This window comes from Canis lupus, chromosome 33 (genome assembly GCF_048164855.1).
Source record: "Canis lupus baileyi chromosome 33, mCanLup2.hap1, whole genome shotgun sequence".
In the NCBI taxonomy this organism is placed as follows: Eukaryota; Metazoa; Chordata; class Mammalia; order Carnivora; family Canidae; genus Canis; species Canis lupus.
In genome coordinates, this window is record NC_132870.1 from 32,425,164 (window position 1) to 32,452,400 (window position 27,237).

Consider the following 27,237-nt stretch of genomic DNA (forward strand, 5'->3'; position numbering starts at 1 on the left):
AATGTGTTCATTTATAAAATAACAGGACATTATATATATATATAAAATATATAAAAGTATATATAAATATATCTATTTATATATATTTATTATCATATATAAATATATTTATATATTTATAAATATATAAATATCTATATATTTATTAATATATTTGTTACAATATATTAAATATATATAATATATATATTTAAGATTTTATCTACTTACTCACGAGAGACACAGAGAAGCAGAGGGAGAAGCAGGCTTCCAGCAAGGAGCCTGATGTGGGACTTGATCCCAGATCCTGGGATCATGCCCTGAGCCAAAGGCAAGATGCTCAACTGCTGAGCCACCCAGGCATCCCTATATATATTTATTTTTAAAAGATTCTAATAGAGCTATATACTTTAGAAAGTAGTATATTAATACAACTCTGTAGCCATGTTCTAATAGATGAATTTTTAGATATTTATTTTTGAAGTAACACTGGTATTCTCCAGGAAGGTTTTTCCATGCCTTTTGTAAAATTTATTCCTTTAGCAGGAAGGTTTTTCCATGCCTTTTGTAAAATTTATTCCTTTAGCAAACAGAAACCATAATTTTTAGAAAAAAATGTATTTTTATTAGTAGGATTTTATATTACCTTCAACATCTGCCTATCTAAATATAAGCAAGTGCATTTTTTTGAAGAGCAAATCTTTTATATGTGGCTATTTAATTATATTTAAATATTATAAAGTTTTTTAATAACAAAGTTTTAGGCTAATAAAAAATATAGAGTATAAAATGAATTTGAATTTATATAAATACAAATTATCTATACCATATCTTTTTGTGAATGTGATTTATCTTTAGATTTATCTTTTTCACTTTTTTTCTGCTTTTCTTCTGCTCGTTTTTCAAAATACTCTTTAAGAAGATGGTTCAGCTGTGGTTCACACTGGCTTGCATGTTGTAATCCATCTCTCCTTCCTTTAAAAGATATAAAACATAAGACAATATTTCATAGTGGTCCCCTACTATTTCAGTCATTTCTCACAGTGGCAAATCCAGGGCTGTTCCCACCTGAACCACTCCAAGTGCTAACTCAAAAGTCAGTTGTTTTGTTTTGTTTTTTAAAGATTTTATTCATTTATTTGAGAAAGAATATGAGTGGGGGTGAGGGGCAGAAGGAGAGGGACAAGCGGACTCCCCACTGGGCAGAGCTCAATATGAGGCTCAATCCCAGGATCCTGAGATCATGACCTGAACTGAAGTCATATGCATAACTGACTCAGCCACCCAGGTGCCCATCAAAAGTCAGTTTTAAATCAAAATGCTTGTATAAAACATATTTTTATTTTACCTTCACAGTGTTGGATTACACGTCCCCAGAGTCGATTTTTCCGCAAACAGGCTAAATTTCCCACGATCAATAAATGCCTCCTTCCTCTGGTCAGTGCAACATTCATTCTTTTTTCTGAATCAATAAATCCTACTTGTCTTGTCCTTACACAGGACAGAATAATGATCTCCTTTTCAGCTCCCTGAAAAGCATCTACTGTGGATACCTGCACAGCTTTAATATCAGGATTGTCAAAGTCCACGGCACTGAGTAAATGACAAAGCTATGGAGGAAAGAAGGAAGAGATCATACAGGGGAGGGAACATGAAGAACTTCAGCCCTGAACCTATTCACAGCAACCATTTTTATTTAACTGGTAATGGGTAATTTTCATTTTCTTTTTTTATGATTCGCACAGATTTGGTAGAAAGTTTCTAAAATGATACATAAATAACTAGGGGAAAATATAAATTAGGAAACAAAATCAAATTGATGATTTATCTATTGCTGGGGAATTTATCTGGATATGCTAATTCAGAGCTGACAAACTAATAAGATGAAAAATATTTTTTAAAAAAGCAAAAAGTAGCTAGGAGTAATTGGCTTATGTGTACATTAATATCTGGTATCTATCTTTGATTAGTAAAATGAAATCATAATGAAAGAACATTTTGGAAAACAAAGATTGAATCCCATCTGTCCCAAAACACAAAGCACACACTGTATCTTCTTCCCTCTAATGTGTTTATTTGCATTTTCGCCCCAACAGCTGTAAACTGAATTTAATTAAACCTTGTTAGGTTTACATTTAATTATACAGAAAAAAAGCCAGACAGACAAAACTCTGAATTTTAAAAAATATGTTAACTATATTCCCAAAAGTTTTTAAGCACCAAACCAAACCACTACAACAAATGTAATATCAAAAATTATTTAACATAAAATTATAGTATTTAATATATAAGTACCATACTATGTAATACAAACCTTGTACATCTGGGATTTGTATAATGTTATCACCCCAATCATAGAGCCCGCTATCCCACTCGCAATCAGTGATTGAATCAGCTTGAGTGTAAAAGCAGCTTCTGCCACATTATGAAAGCTGTTATCTCTTTCAATCTGGAATAAGAAACAGATCCTAAATTGTATTTCCCAGAAAGGCTATGGAAAGACCACGAAAACCATATAAACAGCAATAGTAAAATTAAAGCAGGAAACTCAACCATGTTGACTCTCATTAACATTAATGTCATTTACCTGTTCAGGTCCTTTAATGTTATAGAAACATAGTGTTGGGAGCCATTCCAATAAAGGGCCCCTCTGTGTTTCAGAAATGCCATCCACAAGGTTTCCTTCATAAAACAGATCATTAGAGATAGCACTGATTGCAGGGTGACAACGGTACTGGGTTCTCAACAGAACTGGCTTATGGCCCTAAGAAATTTAAATGCAGAAAAGTAAAAAAAATTGAAGCATTTTTTTCTGCAGGGAAAAAAAAATAACGTTTTAAAATTTAAAAGTATCACCACATTGCACTCGTAGAAAATGAATTACAACCATGATGAAATAGACTATAAATAAATTTTTTAATTACTTAAAATAGTTTTATGGTAAACTATTATTATACCACAAAATTATAAAATATAAAACATGTCAAATCTTCAATTTATTATCTAATAAGTTTGGCACCTAACATAACCTAGGTTTCATAACCTATGCAGAGTTGGACTGACACTAAATTGAAAAGGAATCTTAAAAAAAAAAAAAAAAAAGAAAGTGTTGTTGATAACTCATTTCTTAATTTTGCTCCATGGGCACAAGCCATCTTTCATTTCGAATCTTCAGAGAAGTTTCCAATTTTGTTAGTGCACCATAAAATCCATACTTCATCTATTTTAGGACTCTTCTAGAGCATGTTATTTCTTTGAAAAATCTTCCATGGCCCTGTTTGAACATTTCGAATAACATCAAGGTACTCTAATAATGATAACACATAGTAAAAGGCAGGATTAATGATCACATAGATGAGGTATTTTTTATGGGAGAAAAACAGTAAAAAAAAACAATCTTTTTAATATAACAGCATGCACAGTATGCTAGCATTCATTAAAAGAGGGAAAATAAAAAAAAAGAGGGAAATATTTTATGTATTTGCTTACATTGGCGTAAATTATCACTAGAAGGATACAAGAAAAAGGTGACAGTTGCTTTGGAGGAGAGAAACTGAGTTGTTGGGGGATAGCAGTGAAAGTCTTCACTCTACCTTTTGGGTCCTCTTCACAAATTCTGAATCACGTGACTATGTTACCCATTCAAAAACGTTCTGGGATGCCTGGGTGGCTCAGCGGCTGAGCATCTGTCTTGGGCTCAGGGCATGATCCTGGGATCCAAGATCAAGTCCCGCATCAGGCTCCCTATAGAGAGCCTGCTTCTCCCTTTGCCTGTATCTCTGCCTCTCTCTCTCTGTGTCTCTCATGAAAAAATAAATAAATCTTTTAAAAAGAAGTTTTAAGAATCTAAATAATTTTTTAAATTAAGGTTTTTAAAAAGCCACTGGAAAGATCTGGCTCAAAAGAATCTTAACACTGACATGGAAGAGGTAGAAAGCTGTGCAATTCAGTTACAATTAAAATCTCAAGACAATTGAAAGATTGAGTCTTCACAAAATTGAGTACCACTCAACTCAAAACTCAAATCAACTTTAAACTCAGTGTAAGGGGAAACTTCTGAAGAAGGTAGAATAAAACTGCCTTGCAGAATCTATTCTCTAATATCTAAAGGAACGAAGATAACAAAGTACTAAAAACAACAAAGAAAAAAATTAGCAGCCAAGCAACAGATAAAGGTTTATAGCCAACCCAATGCCATAAACTTTAAAAAGTACTTGTCATCAAGAAAGAAAATTTTAAGTGGAAGGGAGAAATGCAATACAGATCTTCCTTGACTTATGATGGGATAACAACCTGAAAAACCCATAAGTTGAAATTATCAAAAGTCGAAATGCATTTAATACATCTACCCCATGGAACACCATAGCTTAGCCTAGCCTACCTTAAACATGCTCAGGATACTTACATTAGCATACAATTGGGCTAAATCATCTAACACAATGCCTAATTTATAATAAAGTGTTGAATATTTCAAGCGACTTACTTACTACTGTACTGAAAGTGAAAAACAGAATGGTTATATGGGTGCAGAATGGTTATAAGTGTATGAGTTGTTTATTTTAATGATCATGTGACTGACTGGGAGCTGTAGCCCAGCATCATGAGAGAGGATCCTACCACATATTGTTAGCCTGGGAAAAGATCAAAATTCAAAATTCAAAGTAAACATCAAACTGAGAGGACACCTGAAATCCAGGAATATTCCTCATCTGGGAAAGGGACAATATCTCCAACCGTGTGGAGTTAATCCTGGTACAGGATATACAACAAAACCTTAGAAATGAGAGAGTGCATGTAAGCTAAAAAAGACAGCACATATTCTTAATTTAGTTCTATTCCAATCCCATCCCTACAATACTCCACTACCACCATATTTTCAGGATCCTAAGAAAATAGAGAATATAGAATACAAATCTGAGGGAGCTACCCAAGCATTAACATCAAGAAATCAAACAGTAATGGCAACTATGCAAACATACTATAGCTTCTCTACCCAAATTAATGAAATAAAGGAAGACAATGAAAACAATATGTATAGAACCCAGCCTAGACAAACTATATAACCAAGAAGCAAGAAAATTTTCAAGTATTCAAGCTTTAGAATATAATCAGAATATAACTGAATGAAATAAAATCTCAGAGGTCAGATGAAAAAGATAAGAAGATTAAAAAGGAAATTTTAATCCTAAAGAAACAAAGTAATTTTCTAGTATTATTAAAAACTGAACAAACTAAGAGCAGCAAAGAACAAATAGGATTTCTTCATAAAAACTCACTATAACCAAATTCAAAACTCAATGCAACTTCAAACTCAATGTAAGGGGAAAAGACATAGTAGAATAGCTTCACAGATAATAAAGATGAAACCAAAGTAACATAAATGGAAGACAAATAAAGACACCCAATATAAGAATAACTGGGAGACCTGTTTTAGAATGAATGTGTCCCCCACTTCAATTCCTATGTTGCAGCCCTAAACCTCAAAGTGATGGTATTTGGAGGTGAGACCTTTGGAAGGTAAGTAAGTTTAGATGAGATCATGAGGATGGGGTCTTCATGAAAGATTATTCTCATTATAAGAAGAGGAAGAGGCCAGAGTTTTCTCTCCACCATGTGACGATACAGCCAAGAGAGTTCTTATCAGGAAGCAAATCTGAAGGTACCTTGACACTGGCCTTCCCAGCCTCTAGAACTGTGAGAAATAAATGTCTGTTGGTTAAGCCACCCAGTATATGGCATTTTGTTATAGCATGCTGCACAGACTAAGCTACTGATCGAGAATTCAACAGGTGGAACGAAAACCTTTCATGAAACAAAGAAAGAAAAGAATCTCCATTTTGAGAGAACTTATATGATAGAATTAGTTACAGAAAGCTCCACACTGAGATATACAGTAATGAATTTTATCAACTTCAAGGTTATAAAGAGTTCTTGCATCCAGGTAGAAAAAATTGTTACAAGGGGAAAATAATCAGGCTGGCCCTAAAATTCACAGTAATAGCAACAATTCAACAAGTCAAAGGGCGATTTACATTTAAAGGCAATAGACATTTTGAAACAAAAAGAACTCAGGAAAGTAGGCATCTATGAGCCATTATTAAAAACAAACAGAAAACTGATGATGAAGTCCAAGGCACCCAGGTGAAAAGATGTAGTGAATTTTTTAAAAACAGAACTGATTCTAAATAATTGTACAAATTATGATTGTAAAACGAAAAGAATAATGATTTAACTAAAACATAGGAACATGGAAGGGATAAGAAAGGAAGGGAAAGCACAAGAACGCTAATATCTCTACCTTTTAGAGCAAAGAAATCAATCTGTCTAAAATCTCTTGTGAGAGGATCTTTTAGGAAAAAATATCTCTTATGGGTGACGAAATATTTATTTGAGATTTAATCATTTCTAGTTTCATTTCAGTTTTTCTACCTCTGCTAAGAAAGTACAGATTACTGAAAGTGGAAACAGGGATGCCTGGATGGCTCAGTGGTTGAGCATCTGCCTTTGGCTCAGGGCGTGATCCTGGAGTCCCAGGATGGAGTCCCACATTGGGCTCTCCCTGCATGGAGTCTGCTTCTCCCTCTGCCTATGTCTCTGCCTCTCTCTGTGTGTCTCTCATGAATAAATAAAATCTTTAAAAAAACAAAACAAAAAACTTCCCAAACTGAATTGCAAAGAGTAAAAAAAAAAAAAAAAAAAAAGTTGAAACAGCAAAATAACCCCTTAAATGCAACTTAAACTATCAACAATGAAAAATAAATAAATAATTAATAATAAATAAACTAGCAACAATGATAAAATTTTTCTTTTGGCAACAGATATTCTATAATCCTTTTGGTTCTAATATTTTAATCTTCTTATCAAAATAGCTTGATTTAGATTATTGCATCAAAACAACAGTTATATTACATAGCTAAGAAAATTGAGGTATATACATACAATGAAGTATTATTCAGCCATAAAATTTAATCATATAGACCAATGGAATAGAATAGAGGGCCCAGAAATAAACTCACACATAGTCAACTGATTTTTGACAAGCATGCCAAAAACCATTCAATGGGTAAAGGACAGTTTTTCAACAAATGGTGCTGGGAAAAACAGCACCATTTCTACATTGAAAATAAAAAAGTTGGACTGTACCTTATACCATATACAAAAACTAACTCAAAATGGATCAAAGAATTAACTGTAAGAGCCAAAATCATAAAACTCTTAAAAGAAAACATTGGGGGAAATCTGTATGACACTGGACTAGGCAACAATTTCATCTCTACGACACCAAAATCACAAGCAACACAAGAAAAAAAATAGATAAATTGGACTTCATCAAAATTACAAACTTGTGTGTGTCTAATGATACTGTCAAGGGGTGCCTGGGTGGCTCAGTTGGTTAAGTGTTCAACTCTTGATTTTGGCTCAGGTTATGATCTTAGTGTGGTGACTACACCCCATGGAAGACTCTGTACTGGCCTAGAGTGTACCTAAGAGTCTATCTCTCTGGACACCTGGGTGGCTCAGGGAGTGATCCTGGAGCCCCAGGATCGAGTCCTGCATCAGGCTCCCTACATGGAGCCTGCTTCTCCCTCTGCCTGTGTCTTTGCCTCCCTCTCTGTGTGCCTCTCATGAATAAATAAATAAAATCTTAAAAAAAAAAAAAGAAAGAGTCTCTCTCTCTCTCTCCCTCTACCAACCCCCCTACTTGCTCATGTGTTCTCTCTCACTCAAAAAAAAAAAAAAAAAAAAGATATTGTCAAGAGAACAAAAAACTACCTAAGAATGGAAGAAAATATTTGCAAACAATGTATCTGATAAGGATTTAATATCCAGGATATATAAAGAATACATAAAACTCAACATCAAAAAAACAAACATCCCAATTCAAACTTGAATAAGCATTTTTCCGAAGATAAGTGCATGAAAAAATGCTCAGTGTCATTAGTCATTAGGGAAACCACAATGAGATACCTACTTCACACCCAATGAGAATTATTATTTAAAAAACCCAAGAAACATAAAACAAAAAAACAAATACTGGTGAAGATGTAGAGAAATTGGAACATTTTGTAGGGAAATTGCTTTTGGGAACGTAAATCGTGGAGCTGATATGGAAAACAGTTTGGTGGTTAAACATAAAATTAAGCATGTGGAGAAAGGAGAATACTCGTGCACTGTTAGTGGGAATGCAAACTGGTGCAGCCACCCTGAAAAATCATATGGAGGTTCCTCAGAAAGTTAAAAATAGAAATACCCTATCATCCAGGGTATTTGCACTTGTGAATATTTACCCCCAATACATAAACACTAATTCAAAGGCATACATGCACCCCGATGTTACCAAATTATGGAAACAGCCCAAGTATCCACTGACTGATGAACGGATCAAGAAGTGGTATATATAATACAGCAGAATATTATTCAGCCATAAGAAAAAATGAAATCTTGCCATTTGCAATGACATGAATAGAGCTAGAGAGTATAATGCTAAGTAAAATAAGTCAGTCTGAAGAGACAAATAACATGATTTCACTATGTGAAAGTTAAGAAACAAAACAAATGAGCAAAGGGAAAAAAGAGAGAAGCAAACCAAGAAACAGACTCTCAACTACAGAGAACAAACTGATGGCTACTAGAGGGGAAGTGTGTAGGGGGATGGGTTAAACAGGTAATAGAGATTAAGGAGGGCACTTGTGAGAAGCACCCAGTGTTATATGAAAGAAATGAATTACTAAATTGTACACCTGAATTTTAACCAATTGAATTTGAATAAAAACTTAAAAACTAAACTGAGAATGGAAAAAAACAAAAAACTGAGAATGGATAAAAAAAAAACATTAAATTACTATATGATCTAGTTGTAGCACAAACAGGTATTTGTATACCAATGTTTATAGCACAATTATTCACAATAGCTGAAAGATAACCTAAATATCCATCCATGGATGACTGGATAAATAAAATGTGGTATTATACACAATGGAATATTATTTGGCCTTAACAAGGAATGAAATTCTGACACATACTACAACTACAACATGGATGAACCCTGAATGAACTTATGCCAAGTAAATAAGCCAAACACAAAAGGACAAATATTGTAGGATTCTATTTATATTAAATACCTAGAGCAGGCAAATGCATAGAGGCAGAAAGTAAAATAGAGGTTATCAGTTCAAGAAAGAAGGGCATTAAACAATGGGTGCAAAGTTTCTGTTGGAATAATGGAAAATGTTCTAGAAATGAATAGGGTGATGATTGCACTACATTGTGAATGTACTTTTTAAAAAATGTAATATATTACTGACATATGCTACATTGTGGATGAACCTCAGAAACACTGTACTAAGTGACAGAAGCCAGGCACAAAAGGTCACATATTGTACAGATTCCAAGTTGTATGATATGAAAGTTGTGAGACTATATGATATAAAATCTCCTGAATAGATAAATCTATACAGACTGAAAACAGACTGGTGGTTCCAGGGGCTGGAGGAAGGAGTGAATGAAGAGTAACTGCTAAATGGGTATGGGGTTTTATTTTAGGATAATAAAATGTTTTGAAACTAGAGAGAGATCATTGTTACATAGTACTGTGAATGTACTAAATGCCACTGACTTATTCACTTTAAAGTAGTTAATTTTATGTTATGTGAATGTCACTTCAATCTAAAAATATATTTTTTTAGGGCAGCCCTGGTGGCTCAGAGGTTTAGCACCACCTTCAGCCCAGGGCGTGATCCTGGAGACCAGGGATCGAGTCCCACATCGGGCTCCCTGCATGGAGCCTGCTTCTCCCTTGCCTGTCTCTCTCTCTCTCTCTCTCTCTCTCCTGTGTCTCTCATGAATAAATAAATAAAATCTTTAAAATATATATTTTTTAAATATTTTTTTTAATTTTTATTTATTTATGATAGGCACACAGTGAGAGAGAGAGAGAGGCAGAGACACAGGCAGAGGGAGAAGCAGGCTCCATGCACTGGGAGCCCAACGTGGGATTTGATCCCAGATCTCCAGGATCGCGCCCTGGGCCAAAGGCAGGCGCTAAACCGCTGCGCCACCCAGGGATCCCTAAAAATATATTAATAATTAATTTAAAAGATTCTTTTAAATATGTAGCAGCACTCTACAACAGCTCTACAATAGGGGACATGGATAATAGAGACATTATAGAATTTTTAAAAATTTTAGAGCAAAAGCAATGTATTTATTACCCACTGCTAAAGTACATAGGGAAAAGATTCATTTTATAAAAGGGCACTTAACTTACAGAGTTCTACTAATCTTTAAGAGGGGTACTTTCTGGGGCAGCCCTGGTGGCTTAGCAGTTTAGTGCTGCCATCAGCCCGGGGTGTGATCCTAGAGACCCAGGATCGAGTCCCACATCAGGCTCCCTGCATGGAGCCTGCTTCTCCCTCTGCCTGTGTCTCTGCCTCTCTGTGTGTGTGTCTCTCATGAATAAATAAAATCTTAAAAAAAAAAAAAAAAAAGAGGAGTACTTTCTAAACAATTCCAGTTAAAATTATTTTAGGGCATGGAGTAGTTCTAATATTTTAATTTTCTATCAATCTATACAGTGTATAATCAATAAATGATGATTATGTATTGAATTAAGCAGTAGTACCATTAAGCAAAGCCGATCAAAAAGAGTTTGTTCCAATCCATTTTCATGGGCTGCATCAGAACCCTGAATAGTAGGAGAAAGCTGTTTAGGATCTCCAACAAGAATCAGCTTTTCACACTCAAACCTAAAAACAGAATTCCAAGAGTTAATCTAAGCAACAATAACAAAAAGCACGCATCAACATCATTTATTGCACTATTTTCTTTTTTTTAAAGATTTATTTATTTGGGGTGCCTGGGTGGCTCAGTCAGTTAAGCATCTGCCTTCAGCTCAGATCATGATCCCAGGATCCTGAGATGGAGCCCGGAGTTGGGCTCCCTGCTCAGCGGAGTCTGCTTATTCCTCTGCCTCTGTCTCTCTCCTTGCTTGTGCTCTTTCTCACTCTTTCTCTGTCAAATAAATAAATAAAATCTTTTTTAAAAATAAAGATTTAATTATTTATTGAGAGAGAGAGAGAGCAGGGGTGGGGGTGGTGGGACAGAGGGAGAGGGTGAGAGAAACATAAGCAGACTCTTCACTGAGCCCAGAGCCCAACCAGGCTTGATGGAGCTTGAACAAGCTTGATCTCATGACCCTGAGATCACAACTCTGAGCCTAAACCAAGAGTCAGAGGCTTAACCAACTCTGCCACCAAGTGCCCCTTGTTGCACTATTTTCTAACCTATATTTCAAAGGACTTGCATACCACAAAGAGTTCTGGGAAATGGGGTGCCTGGCTGGCTCAGTCAGCAGAGCATGCAATTCTTAATTTCAGGGTTATGAATTTGAGCCCCACCTGGGTGTAAAGCTTACTTAAAAATTAAAAATCTTAAAAAAAAAAAAAGAGTTCTGGACACTAACAATGCTTAATAATGTTAACAAATGTATTAAAGGGATTTGAAGTTATTCAGTAAAAAGTCCTTTACAACTTTTTTTCCACATAAAACTTGCTAAATGTCCCCCTGCCTCTGCATGGAATTAGCATTTTGCAGAACACATTTTGAGAAACAAGAACTCTTAAATTCTATAAACTCAGAGGTTTTCTTAGAAGTTATTTGGCTTAAGCTCTTGTCTTAGAGATGAAGTAAAAATTAGTCTCCTGGGGCTAAATGTCTTTCTAAATAGAGGTAGGATATTGTGGGAAAATGTTTGTAGAAAAACCTATATCCAAATCTCAGCTTTATTATATTCTATGGACAAGACAAGTTATTCTACTTTTCCAAGCTTCAGTATTCTTACTGGTAACCTGGATGTGTTAATACCTTGCAAAACTGTTTTAGGGACTTAGTGAAATATATAATGTGTTTAGTATACAGTAGGTGCTCCACAAGTAATACTCCACTATCCTCCATGCAAAGCCTTACTGTTCCTCTATTCCTGGCTCCTGAGAAGGGTGACCAACTCATCCTGGTTTGCCCAGGACTGTCCCCGTTTACACTAAAATTCCCATTATGCAGGACCTCCCAAGTCCCGGGCAAATCATGAGAGTTGGTACCCTGTACCCTCATTAATTGGGGATAGAGCAAGGACTAAAAGTCAGGCCTACTGAGTCCTAGTCTAGCACTATTTCTGCCACCTTTAGGATCCCTCAATTAGAGATGCTTTACAAGCATAATGTTTCAATTAGCTGATACAGCTTAGATGTCATAGTCTTCTAAATTTTAGTAGATACATTTTCAACTTATTTTTCTTTATATATTTTATATCTTTTCATAATATAAATATTATTTTCAGAACCTAAACACTGGAATTTTATCAAAGTAAGCAACTGAAGAATCTTCTTCAGTTGGCTTATATTCTCAAAGTAGGACTAAAGTAGAACCTTTAATCAAGTAGAGAAATCTGCAAGGTCCTAGAGCACTAGACCTATCAAGGCTTTAAAAATTATGTGAACTGGGGCACCTGGGTGGCTCAGTCAGTTAAGCTTCCAACTCTTGATTTCAGCTCAGGTTATGATATCAGGGTCCTGGGATAAAGCCCTGCATCGGGCTCCATCCTCAATGGGAGTATGCGTGAGGTTCTCTCTTTCTCTCCCTCCCCTCCCCCAACTCATGTTTTCTGTCTCTCTTAAATAAATAAATAAATCTTTTTAAAAAATCATGTGATCTATCATCAGGGAAATATAAATCAAAACTACAACAAGATGCTACTTTATAGCTGTTAGAATGGCTTAAATCAACAACATAAGAAACAATGGGTATTGGTGAGGATGCGGGAAAAAAGGAGCTCATGCACTGTTGATGGGAGTGCAAACTAGTACAGCCGTTGTGGAAAACAGTATGAAGGTTCCTCAAAAAATTAAAAGCAGAACTATCCTACGATCTACCAATTGCACTACTGGTATTTACCCAAAGAATACAAAAACAATAATTCAAAGGGACAATGCACCCTTATGTTTATAGCAGCATTATTTATAATAGCCAAGATATGGAAGCTGCCCAAGTGTCCATCGATTGATGAACGGGTAAAGAAATGGTGTGTGTGTGTGTGTGTGTGTGTGTAATGGAATATCATTCAGGCATAAAAAAGAATGATATCTTGCGATTTGCAATGATATACAGGATCTAGAGGATATAATGCTAAGCAATCAGTCAGAGAAAGACAATTATATGATTTCAATCGTATGTGGAATTTAAGAAATAAAATAAACAAGTAAAGGGAAAAAACAAGAGAGACAGAGACAAATCAAGAAATAAACTTTTAATTATAGAGAACTGATTGTTACCAGAGGGGAGGTTGGTAGGGGGGGGGGGAAGGGTTAAATAAGTGTTAAATAATGTAACAATGTATGTTAATTCATTGAAATTAAAATTAAAACTAAAAAAAAAGAATTATGCGATCCAAGTATCTAAACTGTGATCTAACAAAATTTTGACACATTAACCACCCCCCTAAATTTTCCTCTGCATTCTTTTAAAAAAATCAGCTTTGTACCTAAATTGCTAAGAATTTTCATAAAAGTTTGGTAAGAGTTTGAAGCACAAATTTATTTGAAATAATTATGACAGCTAAGTGTTTTCTGGAAAATAAATTTTTTAAGTTACCTTGCAATAGGAAGGAGAGAGGCCGGTTCAGTTATTTGACTACACTCATCCAACACAACTACAGGAAATTTAAGATCATTCATACATGGGAATGGGCAAGCTGCACAGGTAACTCCAACTACTCGTACCTTTATTACAACAAGAATATTATTATTAATCAACAACTTTCTTAGAAAATAAGATAATGTATTTATCAAAGAACTTTTAAGGCTAAAATAAGAAATGAGCTGTCCTATTTACTTATCGGCAATCAAAAATCACAGGTCACTTTATCTCCACATTTTTATTATTTCCACATAGGAAATGGATATCACAGAACATAGGCTACTTAAGCCACAACCCCCTTAATAAGAACAAATAGAAGGCACGTTTTGATATTACAAGGAAGGTATTACAATACCAAAGATTTTTTAAAATATTAAGGATGACATACGTATTTTATCCTTCTAGAGGAAGCTGAATAAATACAACATGCATTAGTATCAACACAGGCCAAAGTTCTCCACAAGGAGCTCCGAACATGCTAATGAACTGTACTCTGCTTAACCTTCAGCACACTAGGATTTTTTACTTATCTAAGAAAATAAAGGTGGCTAACTATTTCTAAACTACAGTAAATTAAAGTGTACTTGTGGCCTATAAGTATATTTGAATTTAATAATTCTCAAATATTAAAACAGAATACCATTATTCTCAAGACAAAAAGCCTGATAAAAAAGCTAATATTTAGCCTCTTGAACTAAATATAAACAAGAGGAAAATCACTGAACTTTCTAATTAGATGTAGTCAATTGCCCTAATAGTCTAATAGCTACACACACACACATGCATATATAATTTTCTCTCCTAACAATCTGAAATATAGTTCCACTTTCTGGTAGCAAGGGTAGTCCACACAAACTGATATTTTTTGTCAGTAAATGTGACTGACACAAATATGCTTTATGAATTAATACTGCCTCCACATATCCTGTGAAATAATAAATATTATACCATACTTTATTTAATAATAAATAACATTCGTTAAAAAATAATAATAACATTCGTCATATACAATAGCCCTCTGTCAGGTTTTCTTTTTGTTAAAAAAAAAAAAAATCCCAAAGCCTCATTTATATAGAAATTCCACAGTTTTTAAATATTCAGCTCTTTTAAAATGATCCAGCAGAAGATACCATCGTAGCAATGTTGTACATTGCTCATAGTGCCACTCTCAAACATCATTCATTATTTAATTGCCAGGAACTGTATCTGATAAAGACAACCTAAGAATGAGACCCTGAAAGTTGTGAACCAGGAAGCAATTTTTTTTTAAAAGAAATTTCTAACACAAAAGCCTAAAGAACTAAGTTTTCTTTAAAATGTTTTGATTTTTTTCTTTTGTCATTATATTGTACTAAGATTCTACCCACTGAAGAGATTTTATTATTGATCTAGGAAATAGTAATTAACTATGAGGCATTTTTAAAATTTAATTTTATTGTAAAGACATATCACTTTAGAAAAGTGTTAGCTCTGAATGCCTAATTGGACCTTAGAAATTTGTTAGACAAAACTTTTTTTAATATGTTCCCTTTATTTTATTTTTTTTAAGATTTTATTTATTTATTCATAGAGAGAGGCAGAGACACAGGCAGAGGAAGAAGCAGGCATCATACATAGAGCCTGACGTCGGACTCGATCCAGGGTCTCCAGGATCACGCCCTGGGCTCCAGGTGGCGATAAACCGCTGAGCCACCAGGGCTGCCCAATATGTTCCCTTTTAATTAATTAATTTATTTATTTATGAAAGTCACACATAGAGAGAGAGAGAGAGAGAGAGAGAAGCAGGCTCCATGCACCGGGAGCCCGACGTGGGACTCGATCCCAGGTCTCCAGGATCACGCCCTGGGCCAAAGGCAGGTGCTAAACCGCTGCGCCACCCAGGGATCCCCAACCAATATGTTCCCTTTAAAAGAGTTTCATGGGAAGCCCGGGTGGCTCAGCGGTTTAGCACCGCCTTCAGCCCAGGGCCTGATCCTGGAGACTCGGGATCGAGTCCCACCTCAGGCTCCCTGCATGGAACCTGCTTCTCCCTCTGCCTGTGTCTCTGCCTCTCGCCTTTCTCTCTCTCTCTCTCTCTCTCTCTCTCTGTGTGTGTGTGTCTCTCATGATTAAATAAATAAAATCTTTTTTAAAAAAATAAAAGAGTTTCATGTGGGGCTCCTGGGTGGCTCAGTTGAACACCTGACTACTGGTTTCAGCTCAGGTTATGATCTCATGGGTCATGATCTCATAGGTTGTGAGATGGAGCCCCGCATCTAGCTCAGAGCTCTGCAGGGAGCCTGCTTGAAGATTCCCACCCTCCATCCCTCCCCTCATGCGCACATGTGTTCATGAGCATGAACTCTCTCTCTCTCTCTCTTTAAAATAAATAAATAAATCTTTAAAAATAAATAAATAAGAGTTTTCATTTGTGAACAGATAACATCAGTGAGCTGATATCAGATTATGCTATCTGGGCTTTCACTTAAAATTATCAAAAAATCATTGGGTGACAGCACTGAGGGGGGCATTGGATGGGATGAGCACTGGGTGTTATATGTTAGCAAATCGAACTCCAATAAAAAAATATACAAAAAAAATTTTATATACCAGAAAAAAAGTACGATCAGAAAATTATCAAAAAATCATTAACAATTATTCTTACAAATCAATATTATGTTGGATGAGTAAAATGGTAAATAATTTGCATTAACTGAACACAAACCAAGCCCTTCTGGATTTAGTTGGGGAGAAGGAAATAGAGTTACTTCTATAACTCAAAATAGAAAGCTAGTCTGAAGCCTTTCAAGGACTTCTGTAACCAAAACTTGTAGATTGGTTGTTATTTCCAATTTCTCCCTCCCTCCCTGTGACAGTATTATACATCCATACCCTTTGTCATGTAACTTTGCAGTGTTTCCCACTAGAGAAGTAGGTGGAGTATATTTCCCTGTCCTACTAATGTTAGGCTTGGCCATAAGACCCTGTTGTAGCAAACTGAGTATCAGCAGACACGATATGTACAAAAGCTTTAAATGTATTTTGTGATCCATCCTGCCTTTTTGCACTTCTGCCATGTATCAAGAGAAAGCCATCATGCCATAGGCAACTGTTGTTCTCAGAATAAGAGACCTGAACTATAGCCTCCAGTGGGGCCATGTCAATTGACCTCTAGAGTCGTAAGTTTGTTGTCTTATTGAGATTTTGTTAAGCAGCATTATTTCTGAAATAGCTAAGAAATATGCGGACCCACGTATGTTGATTTTTCCAATCTTTTGCAGAAAGTAACTAATGTCCACATGGTCTAAGAAGTCAACAATCTTCTTTTCCTCCCTTCCTCTTTCTTTTCCTTATGCTCTCCTTTCACTGGAGGAAGCTACTCATTAACTCTTTCTCATCAGCTACCATCTGAAGGGAGCTGCCCTGAATCAGAAGCTGATAAAGGGGATGATGCTACTTGTTATAGCTTGGGATCCTGTGTGTTCAGTCTTGGCCCATACTTAGAAGCAAGTATCTCAGCCTCCTAGATTCTCAGATATAGACAGACCCTGGAAGGCTTGGCTTGCTAGGAAAGCATTAAAGACAAATCTCACTTGGGTATTTTGCCCAGGGTCAGACCTTCTTTTCCCTCCCCATTTCACCTTTAAAAAAAAAAAAAAAAAAAAAAAAAAAAACAGGTTTCTTTTAAGTTGCCAGATAATCTATTCCTACCTCTTCTCTTTCCTCTTTAAGTGTTTAAAAAGATACAAATATGGAAAAGGAGAAAGGTAATTCAGACCTGGTGAGTTAGATCTGTTCACAAATTTGAAGAATGTTCTTTGATAAGATAAAACATGCACTGGATAGACATACACACACCTTATTTTAATCTAAGCTATCACAGTCATTTATTTTATTTAAAGGAAATATTTTCCATCAGCAGGAATAAAGGAATTCTGAATAGTATATATAAAATTAAGAAACAAACCTACCTGCTTCAGCAGGGTTTTATTGGTCCCCAGTTTATGCTGCTCAATACTTTTTCTGACATAGACCCTTTCCAGAGGAGTCAAGTCTTCTTTCATTAGTCCATGTAGTTCTTTTAGTTGTTCATTTTCATTTTCTGAGCCAGCATGCAAACTAAAAAAATAATTACATAAAAGAATACCCCTCTTGATCCCATTTTCACAACATTGTAAAAAAGTAAAATAAAGATTTTCTCAGCTAACCGAAAAAAAAAAAAAAAAAAGATAAAACCTTCTCCACTCTTCTTCATAGACTAAGTTTAAAGGACACCTCAGTGGCTCAGTGGTTGAGTGTCTGCCTTCAGCTCAGGGAGTGATCCTGGAATCTGGGATCGAGTCCCACACTGGGCTCCCTCCAAGAAGCCTGCTTCTCTCTCTGCCTACGTCTCTGACTCTGTCTCTCATGAATAAATAAATAAAATCTTTTTAAAAATACTAAATTTAAAATTATATAAAATTATTATACTTCTTTGAGCGCTGTGACTTTTGGAATTCAGTGTTCTTACCTATAAGGTAAAATTGGCTTGGCAATCTTCCTGACACTCCCAACTCTGACGAACTTTTCAAAACCAAGACTGAGAAGCCTTTAAAGAAAACAAGGTAAAATAGATTCTGATCATTTCAAAGAATATAAAGCAAAGTTTCATCTAATATTTATGTTATTAAAATTAATTTTGTTTAATGGTATATTTTATAGTTATAGAATTCAATCTGATATGCTTAAACTCAGTAGATGCAATGTAAGTAAAAAACCTCTTTATATATAATGTATTTTATAGGGAATTTTTAATTGTATTGAAGGTTCATTAAATGTTTATAAGACATCAATGTTAGCATTTATGACAAATAAAATTGTCTCTAATGACATAATAGTATGGAAAACAATAGCTATCATATACTTAGCATCAGGATTTATTAGGAATGCATACCTCATCTTTACATACATTATCTCATTTAATACTCATTAAAGCTCTGCATGGTAGTATTTTATCTTAGAATGAGGACTCCAAAAGTGAAGTATTTTGCTGAGGACAAAACTAATAAGTAGGGTCAGCCATGATTCAACCTAGGCAAGTCTGTCTACCTCCAAAGGCTATGATCATTTTTCTACATACATCACCCTCAATTAGGACTTTGTGAAGAAGCAACTTTCACCCACCTTCCCTCTCCTGTATCTTACAGCTCTGGCTCTATGCTAGGAACAGAATAGGGAGCTCAATGAACATCCAGTCCTCTACAACACCTTCTGTCACCTCAAATGGGAAATTAAAGACTAGAAAACTAAATAAACTATCCACATATAGTTTTCCAAAATTATTTTAAAGTAGTTTACTTAAGGTCAATACATGGATAGATTTTAACTTCTGCATATTTCATAGTCCTCATCTTAGAGAACACTCAGCTACTTTTTTAGTCTGAAAACATAGATTACATTTTTTTCAATGCAATTTTATGTTAATTCTATGGTAACAGAGGATGCAATATCCTCATCATACCACTAAAATAGGGTAAAAAGCATGTCTGGGGGAACCTGGGTGGTTCAGTTAGGTATCTTCTTGATTTTGGCTCAGGTCATGATCTCAGGGTCTTGAGATCCAGCCCCAGCTCAGGCTCTGCACTTAGCGTGAAGTTTGCTTGTCCCCTTTGTTCCTCCCTCACCCTCTCATACGCTCTAATATAAATAAAATCTTAAAAAAAAAAAAAAAAGTACATTTCATTTCTTCTCAAGAAACTCTTTGTTCCATCCTGTCCATTACAGTCAGAATATATTGTCCAAATACACTGCTAAGTGTTATTTTAATGTGAAGAAATGCGTGAGTCTAGCCTATATGCAGACTAAATATGGATTATAGATCTATATTTCTCAGGTCCTTATCAGAAACTTAAACACTGAAGAATCTTTCCTAAATGTTTAAGTATTCAATACTTACCTTCCTTCTTTGATCTAACTTTATGATTTCTCTTTTCTAACAGGATGCAGTTAAAATTTCATCTCAAGCTAAGCAATCTAAAGCTTTTTCCTGTTTAGCCCCCAAGTAACTCCTCATTGTCTTAATAAATATCTTCAGCTTCTGTTTTAGATTACTTAGAAGAGTGTACACTGGCAGATCCTTTCTGAAGGACAATTTTGCAAAATATATTTTATTTTAGAGGGAGGGTGTGCAAGTAGGGAGGGGGCAGAGGGAGAGGGAGAAGAACAAGCTGACTGCATTGAAGGTAGAGCCCAAAGCAGGGCTTGATCTCATGATCCTGAGATCCTGACCTGTGCAGAAACTAAGAGTCAGACACTTAACTGCTTAACTGACTGAGCCACACAGGTGCCCCTTTCTTTGCATTTTAATAAAATTTTACACAATCACAAAAATTTTACACCTGTAGGACAGACTGTGATTGCCTTCCTTAGATCCTTCTTATTGAAATAAAAAACTTAATCTGACTAAACTGATCAGCTATTTTATTGTTATATGTTCCTACAGACAGGTATATAAGAGAATAACCCATAATTTGGCTCTGTAGTTTTAGCCTACTTCCAAGGTTCTTGAGTCAAAGGATTTTTATTCATGGCACAGGAAGCAGTATAAGCATCCCCAAATATGGATCCCAATTCCCTTGGTGCCCAAGTCCAATGGAAAGACCAGAGAGTCCAGATAGATCCCTGCACATGCAAGGTGTTGAGCCGTAGAAAAGGAATACCAAACTTGGAGAGCCAGTACTTTTATAAATCAGTAAGCAAGCTGTTCTTTGTCCTGGACCTGGTCAATCAAGGTGCTTGCTGCAAACACTGAGAAATGTCCTGGCTAATAGTGGTCTGGGCCTTGGATCCTACTGAAACCCTACTGGGATGCTCAGTATCCCAAAGCAGATTGAGTCCCTCAACAATATACTTTTAGCCCTACGTGTTCTTCACTGAACTTAATTTTTAAGTGAGCATCCTATCCTTGTGCCAAAATTGTCAGGTTTGGTATTTGATTTTATCCTATTACAACCTAATGAGTTAGTTTACCACGGTTTCATGGATGCTGGCTCTTAATTCAGAAACAAAGGTCTTACATTTTTGAGACACCGACAAAAATGTGCATGAACACTCAGGGACCAAGATGGATTGCCTCTCTCAACAATAACTTAAAATATTAGCTACTCAGGGGCACTGGTTGGCTCAGTCAGAGGAGCATGTGACTCTTGATCTGGGGGTCCTGAGTTCAAGCCTCATGTGGCAGGTAGAGATTACTTAAATAAAATTTTTTTTAAATTAAAATAAAATAATAAAATATTAACTACTTAAACACACTAGCCATACCTACCCAAGAAGTACTCTGTCCACAGCTACATTAGTGGAAGAAGAAATGAGAAGTTTCCAAGGTCTTACATTTCCAACTGTGAGAACTTCACTCTTTTCAAATAGCTGTACAAAAAACAAAATCACCACTGCCAACAAATAACTCTTTCCTGCTCCAAAAACACCTAATTATTTTGAAGGAAGGGGGGAAAATAAAGGCAATATAAATTTATGAAAGCACAAGAAACATTTCATCCATCTGCCTTCCTCTCTCCATTTAAATAAATTTATTCAAAAACATTCACTGAGTGACCACTACATGCTTAGCACAGGAGATAAGTAGATAGATAACCAATGACTTCCAAATTTAATGAGATCCTAGTCTACTTAGGAAAATAGACAAAGTAAAGGAACAATGATAAAATAATATGTAAGTAACACTGTTATGATATAAAAAAAAAAAGAATGTTTCTTTCTGCTTTGATGGAGATGGGAATGTTTCCTAAAAATAAGTAGTAGCAGAATTAAGTCTTCCAGCATAACATATCCAGACTGCTTAAAGAAAGGATCATTCTAGGCAAAGGCATGATAAAGCATGTAGAGGTTAACTATTTCTATACAGCATATAGCAAATAGGCAAGAGACAAGGCTGACAAGATAAGCAAGAGGATAAATCATAAGAGTTCTCCACGGTATGGCTAAAAAGTTTAACTTTTGTCTTGCAGGCCAGGGAAAGTCACTGAAGGATTTTAAACAATAGAATTTACTTAGGCAGACTGTATTTTATAAAAACTACTTGAGTGAAAACATTAAGAAAGGTAATACTAAAGGTAGGTCACCTAGGAAGAAATATGAGATAACCATAACAATAATACATGCTAACTTTCCTGAGTGCCTCCCACGTGCCAGGCACCATTCTAAGCCTTTACCAGCTAGTTAACTCATTTAATCCCCCCAGTCCTAAGAGATAGATATTATCAATTCCATGTTTTAAGGCAGGAAATTAAAGAGGTAAGTAATCTGCCCAAGATCATACAGCTAGTAAAATGAAAGAGGCAGGATATAAATCCAGGATTCTAGCTGTAGAGCCCACCCTCTCATTAGTAGGTTATATGAAGGTATGATGAAGGCTTGGATTGAGGGGATGCTATTGATCTGGAGAGGAGAAAACTGGTATGAAAGAAAAGTAGAAACTAAAAGGAAAATATCTCAGTGACTGACCTGATGAAGAAAGATAAACAGAGAGTAGGAGGAGGATTAAGGTCATTCATCTAGGAAGAAAGAATAATCAAATATGACTCCCAGATATCTAACTTGGTCGACAGGGTATATGTGATGTAAATCCTCAAAGCAGTACAAAACGGCTCTGGAGTGGAGGTCTGTGAGAGGACATGAGTTGAGAAGGTGAGAGAATCCACACAGAATTATCAGCTCCAAGAGGGGAGAGTAAAGCTCCTTTACTGGAACAGAACCAAAAGATGTTAAAAATAGGTTCAAACTTAGGTAAATTGGAGGAGGGCAGGATATTTTATTTATTTATTTTTTTTAGATTTTATTTATTCATGATAGACATGAGAGAGAGAGAGAGAGAGAGAGAGGCAGAGACACAGGCAGGGGTAGGAGCAGGCTCCATGCTAGAAGCCCAATGCGGGACTTGATCCCGGGACTCCAGGATCATGCCCTGGGCCAAAGGCAGGTGCTGAACTGCTGAGCCACCCAGGGATCCCCCAGAGGGTAGGATATTGAGAGGTGTTTCTGTTATAAACTCCATTTCCTATTTTAGAGCAAGATGAATTTCAGAGAGAGTGGGGCGGGGGCCAGGAGAGGTTATGAAAATGAAGGTTTGGAATAGCTGCTGTGGGAGGATGAAAGAGTGAGTGGACTAGAAAGTAATAAAAGGCTTTGCTGCTTAGAGGTGAAGTTTACTCTGATAGTGCAACATGTAGATATCTAAATCCCATCCAGATACACTGTGAATAATGTGTGTATAATGTTACTCATTCATCAGGCATGTGCAGCCTATTCTCTCCTTGAGAATCGTCAGTTCTGCTCTCATCTAACAGTTAATTAAAGCATGTTCAGATTCAAAATAATCTATGTAGAGCTATTCTGGAATATTGTCTGACGAGGAAAATTACAAGCAAAGTAAATTACAAAAGCTTATATAACAGTATAGTTGCTAAAACTATTATTTTTCTTACTTCTTACCATGTATGATTGTGATAGGGAGGGTATGGGTTTGTACTTTCTTCACTTCTTCAGCATTTTCATGTGATGCCATCATTTGAGCTATCTGAATTAAAGCTGTAGCTTGATCCTTATTTAAGTTGTGTGCCTGAATTAATTCACTAGCTAACTGTAATGTGGCTTCTAGGCTGAGAAGTTCAAATTTTGTATTGATATTTGAGAAGGCTGGTGGGATAAATTTTCTCTTATTGACTCTCTTGTTGCTAACTATAGTTGATGAAGACCTAGTAAAAAGGCAGCAAAAAAAAAAAAAAAAAAAAGGAAGAAAGAAAGAAAAGAAAAAATAAACGAAACGGTTTTTGAAGTAGTAAGTAAACTTATTCATAATTTAACTTTCATTTTACACATATCACAGAGAACACTTTTTTAAAGGCACAAATGGATATATGCTCCAATTTGAAGGATGGGGAAAGAGAAGAGAACTAACATTTGTTGACTACCAACCATGTGCAGGCCTATGCTAAACATTTTACGTATTATTTGATGTAATTTTAAAAACAAGACTAGGAAATAACCACCCCAAATAGAGATACAGAAATAAACTTTTCCCTAAAAGCACACAGATAGTTAAGTGGTGTACTGACTTTAAAGCCCATGTTCTACTATAAAAGGCTGACTCAGGTCATTAACATAGCCTCTATTTCACGTAATACTACAATAAACAAAGTGGTTTTATTTCTTTTTTTTTTTTTAATTTTTATTTATTTATGATAGTCACAGAGAGAGAGAGAGAGAGAGAGAGGGGCAGAGACACAGGCAGAGGGAGAAGCAGGCCCCATGCACCGGGAGCCCGACGTGGGATTCGATCCCGGGTCTCCAGGATCACGCCCTGGGCCAAAGGCAGGCGCCAAACTGCTGCGCCACCCAGGGATCCCTGGTTTTATTTCTATAAAGAATGAATTCATTTCAAAGATTAAGTAACATAGATAATAATAATGGAATCACAAGGATTTTTATTTTTTACCTGGAACTTCATTATGGTGAGAAAAATGAAACACCACAAGATAGATCATAAAATTTCAAATTAGAAACTAGAGTTTTTCTACCATTTTAGTGAATTTAATACAATATCATTTGCAGGGATGCCTGGGTGGCTCTGTGGTTGAGTATCTGCCTTCGGCTCAGGGCAAGATCCTGGAGTCCCAGGATCGAGTCCCACATCGGCCTCCCTGCATGCAGCCTGCTTCTCCCTCTGCCTATGTCTCTGCTTCTCTCTCTGAGTCTCTCATGAATAAATAAATAAATAATCTTAAAAGAAAAAAAAAGAATATCATTTGCAATATTTTAAAAAGGGGTATGGTACTTGAAATATCAAAAGTAAAGTTATAGGTTATGTCAAGAATAAAGTTAGTATCAATATACATACTGAATTCAACCTATAAAAGGATTCTTTTAGATATTAAATAATATGTGGCATAAAAATACAAATGAATAAAAAAATCAACACTCAAAAGATCCTGAAAATATTATTCCTTGACAAACGGAAAATAATTTGCAGTAACATCCTTTTATTTTTAACTACTGACAAACATTAATCTCATGGTCAATAATAATAATAATATTGGCAAAATTATGTAATGTACTTCAATTACATTTTCATATTTACATTTAGTCACATATTGGAATACCAATGACCCAAAGGTAAATAATGACTTACATTGTTAACAAGTACTGTGTTAGAGGTAGAGTAGCTGGATTAAAGTAGTCCTGAATGTTTTTCAAAGTTGTCAGCTCAGTGCTAGCATTACAAACCAACAATGCATGTACCACTACTGTAGAGAGAATGCAGAAAATGAACATTTAATGAGAAAAAAATGTATTAAAAAAAAACTATTAAAAATGTTCAGTTGGCTAGCATAGTTGGTTAAGCATCTGACTCTTGATTTCAGCTCAGATTGTTATGGGATCGAGCCCCTGTCAGGCGCTATGATGAGTATGCAGCTAGCTTAGGATTCTCTCTTCCTCTACCTCAACCCCTCCACTCCAAAAATGTTCATGTAACTCAGAGCTCAGCTACTGAATTAATCACATGACATAAAATAAACCCTTAAGTACATGTGGAGGTCCTTTTATCCAATAACTACTATAATACCTGGTTATTCATACTTTTTATATGGGTATCCATAAACTGCACAACTTAAATCAAATTTGGACTTCTATACAACTAATGAGCAAGAACAACTGTTCTGAATTAGTATACGGGGACACTGCTTGACAGTTCCAACTAATTACCATACCATCTTGTGTTGTACAGTAGTATTTGTGTAATTTTTGAACATTTTCTTTGATTTCTTCAGTTATTTTATAAGGAATATGTGGAAAGTGTAAAGTTAGAATGCTGACATAGTGAAACAACTGCAACAAATGTGAAAATATGAATACAAAAGTGACAAATTAACAAATGTTTAAGTAATTAGACTTGACTGGACTCAAGCTAGTTGACTAGTTTTTTCAGTTCTTGAAAAAAATCAAAAGTTAAAAATGTATATGAAATATTTGAAATGAATCATTAAATGTTGTGTCTCCAATTTGCTATAGGCCAAATTCAACCATCAGGAATTATTCCAGAGATCAGGATGTATATAGAAAGCTATAGATTCTTAGAACTGGATAGAGATTCAACCTACTAAAAGATCCTTTATTAAAAAATAATAATAAGGCTGGTAGCCTACTATCTTACTAAAAATTTCTGAACATAAAAATCATATCCTCCTGTTCCACTGCTGGCAAAATCCCTGCAAAATCTGTAAGACTTTCTCAATGTGAAAATAAATGATGTGTTTACGAAATGGACTTTATTAGATTAACAAACCGAAAGAATTTAAAAACCAAGAGAATCAGAACTTGATGTAAGATATTATTTGAGAAAATTCTTATTTATACTTTTAATGTTTATATTTTTAAAAATCAGGTATATAAAAATCAACTTTAGGGACCATCTGAGTGACACAATAGGTTAAGTGCCGACTCTTAGTTTTAGCTCAGGTCTGTGGTCTATGAGATTGAGCCCCATATCCAGCTCTATGCTCAGCGGGGAGTCTGCTTGAGAATCTCTCTCCCTTTTCCTATACCTCTTCCCTGCCTCTCTCTCTCTCTCTCAAATAATAAGTGGATGGATCTTTAAAAAAGAATCAACTTTAACAAAATATTTAAGTGTGGGTTCAAGATTTTATTATATTGTTAGCCCTCTGAGACTTGAACTGCAGAAATATTTATATCTTCAACTTTTATTTTATTTTATTTTTTTTTAAGATTTTATTTATTTATTCATGAGAGACACAGAACAGGAGGCAGAGACACAGGCAGAGGGAGAAGCAGGCTCCATGCAGGGAGCCCGACGCGGTACTCGATCCCGGGACTCCAGGATCACGCCCTGAGCCAAAGGCAGACGCTCAACCACTGAGCCACCCAGGCGTCCCATCTTCAACTTTTATATATATTTTCAGGAACTCATTGTATACAATAATAGGAAGTAGAGATGGATGCTTTTTTTTTTTTTTTTTTTTTGAGAGAGAGCGCATGAGCCAGGGAGGAAGGCAGGGGGAGAAATAAAGGGAGAAGGAGAGAGAGAATCTTAAGCAGGCTTCAGGCCCAGTATGGAGCCTTGCTGGATCTCACAACACTGAAATCATGGCCTGAGTCAAGATCAAAAGTCAGACACTTAACCAAATGAGCCATGCAGGTGCCGGGAGGTAGTTGTTTTTTTGTTGGTTTTAATCAAATAATCCCACACAAAGTTAGCATTCTTGCTCACAATGTATCTTATATCTACCATTCTTCAATATAATTAATATGGGCATGGTAATACTTACTGTTAGTGGGCCAGTTAGAGGGGAAATAACCTTTCAAAGGTAGTAGCTCCACCTCATTGATAGATGATGGTCCAAAGAAAGCACTACACGCAATAAAAGTATCCAATTCAAAGTCCAATGTTTTTGAAACCACCCAAAGATCATCTGAAAAGACAAACATTTTTTAAAGAACTCAGAACTATGCTCAATTCAAAACTACTTTGGATTTCTTACATGCTCAGTCATATATTTTCTCAAAACACAAAATTAT

At 35.6% G+C, this 27,237-nt stretch overlaps 1 protein-coding gene across 11 annotated transcripts in view; it reads right to left on the reverse strand.

Annotated features, from left to right (window-relative positions):
- Positions 1-224: 224 nt before the first annotated feature.
- ZGRF1 (zinc finger GRF-type containing 1) overlaps positions 225-27,237 on the reverse strand; it is a 77,226-nt gene continuing 50,213 nt past the window's right edge. For 4 of the 11 annotated variants that reach the window (XM_072810390.1, XM_072810391.1, XM_072810389.1 and 1 more), the window contains 12 exons: positions 26,988-27,131; positions 24,833-24,947; positions 23,137-23,399; positions 20,954-21,113; positions 18,158-18,235; positions 17,619-17,766; positions 13,624-13,751; positions 10,601-10,724; positions 2,567-2,743; positions 2,294-2,428; positions 1,328-1,589; positions 227-954 (listed from right to left, as the gene is read on the reverse strand). In XM_072810390.1, coding sequence (XP_072666491.1) covers positions 800-954; positions 1,328-1,589; positions 2,294-2,428; positions 2,567-2,743; positions 10,601-10,724; positions 13,624-13,751; positions 17,619-17,766; positions 18,158-18,235; positions 20,954-21,113; positions 23,137-23,399; positions 24,833-24,947; positions 26,988-27,131 — 1,889 coding nt within the window. In that variant the 3' untranslated portion in view covers positions 227-799. Of the gene's footprint in view, positions 955-1,327; positions 1,590-2,293; positions 2,429-2,566; positions 2,744-10,599; positions 10,725-10,761; positions 10,990-13,623; positions 13,752-17,618; positions 17,767-18,157; positions 18,236-20,953; positions 21,114-23,136; positions 23,400-24,832; positions 24,948-26,987; positions 27,132-27,237 lie in introns of those variants that run through there. The other 7 variants (XM_072810396.1, XM_072810395.1, XM_072810393.1 and 4 more) reach the window with 6 other exon arrangements.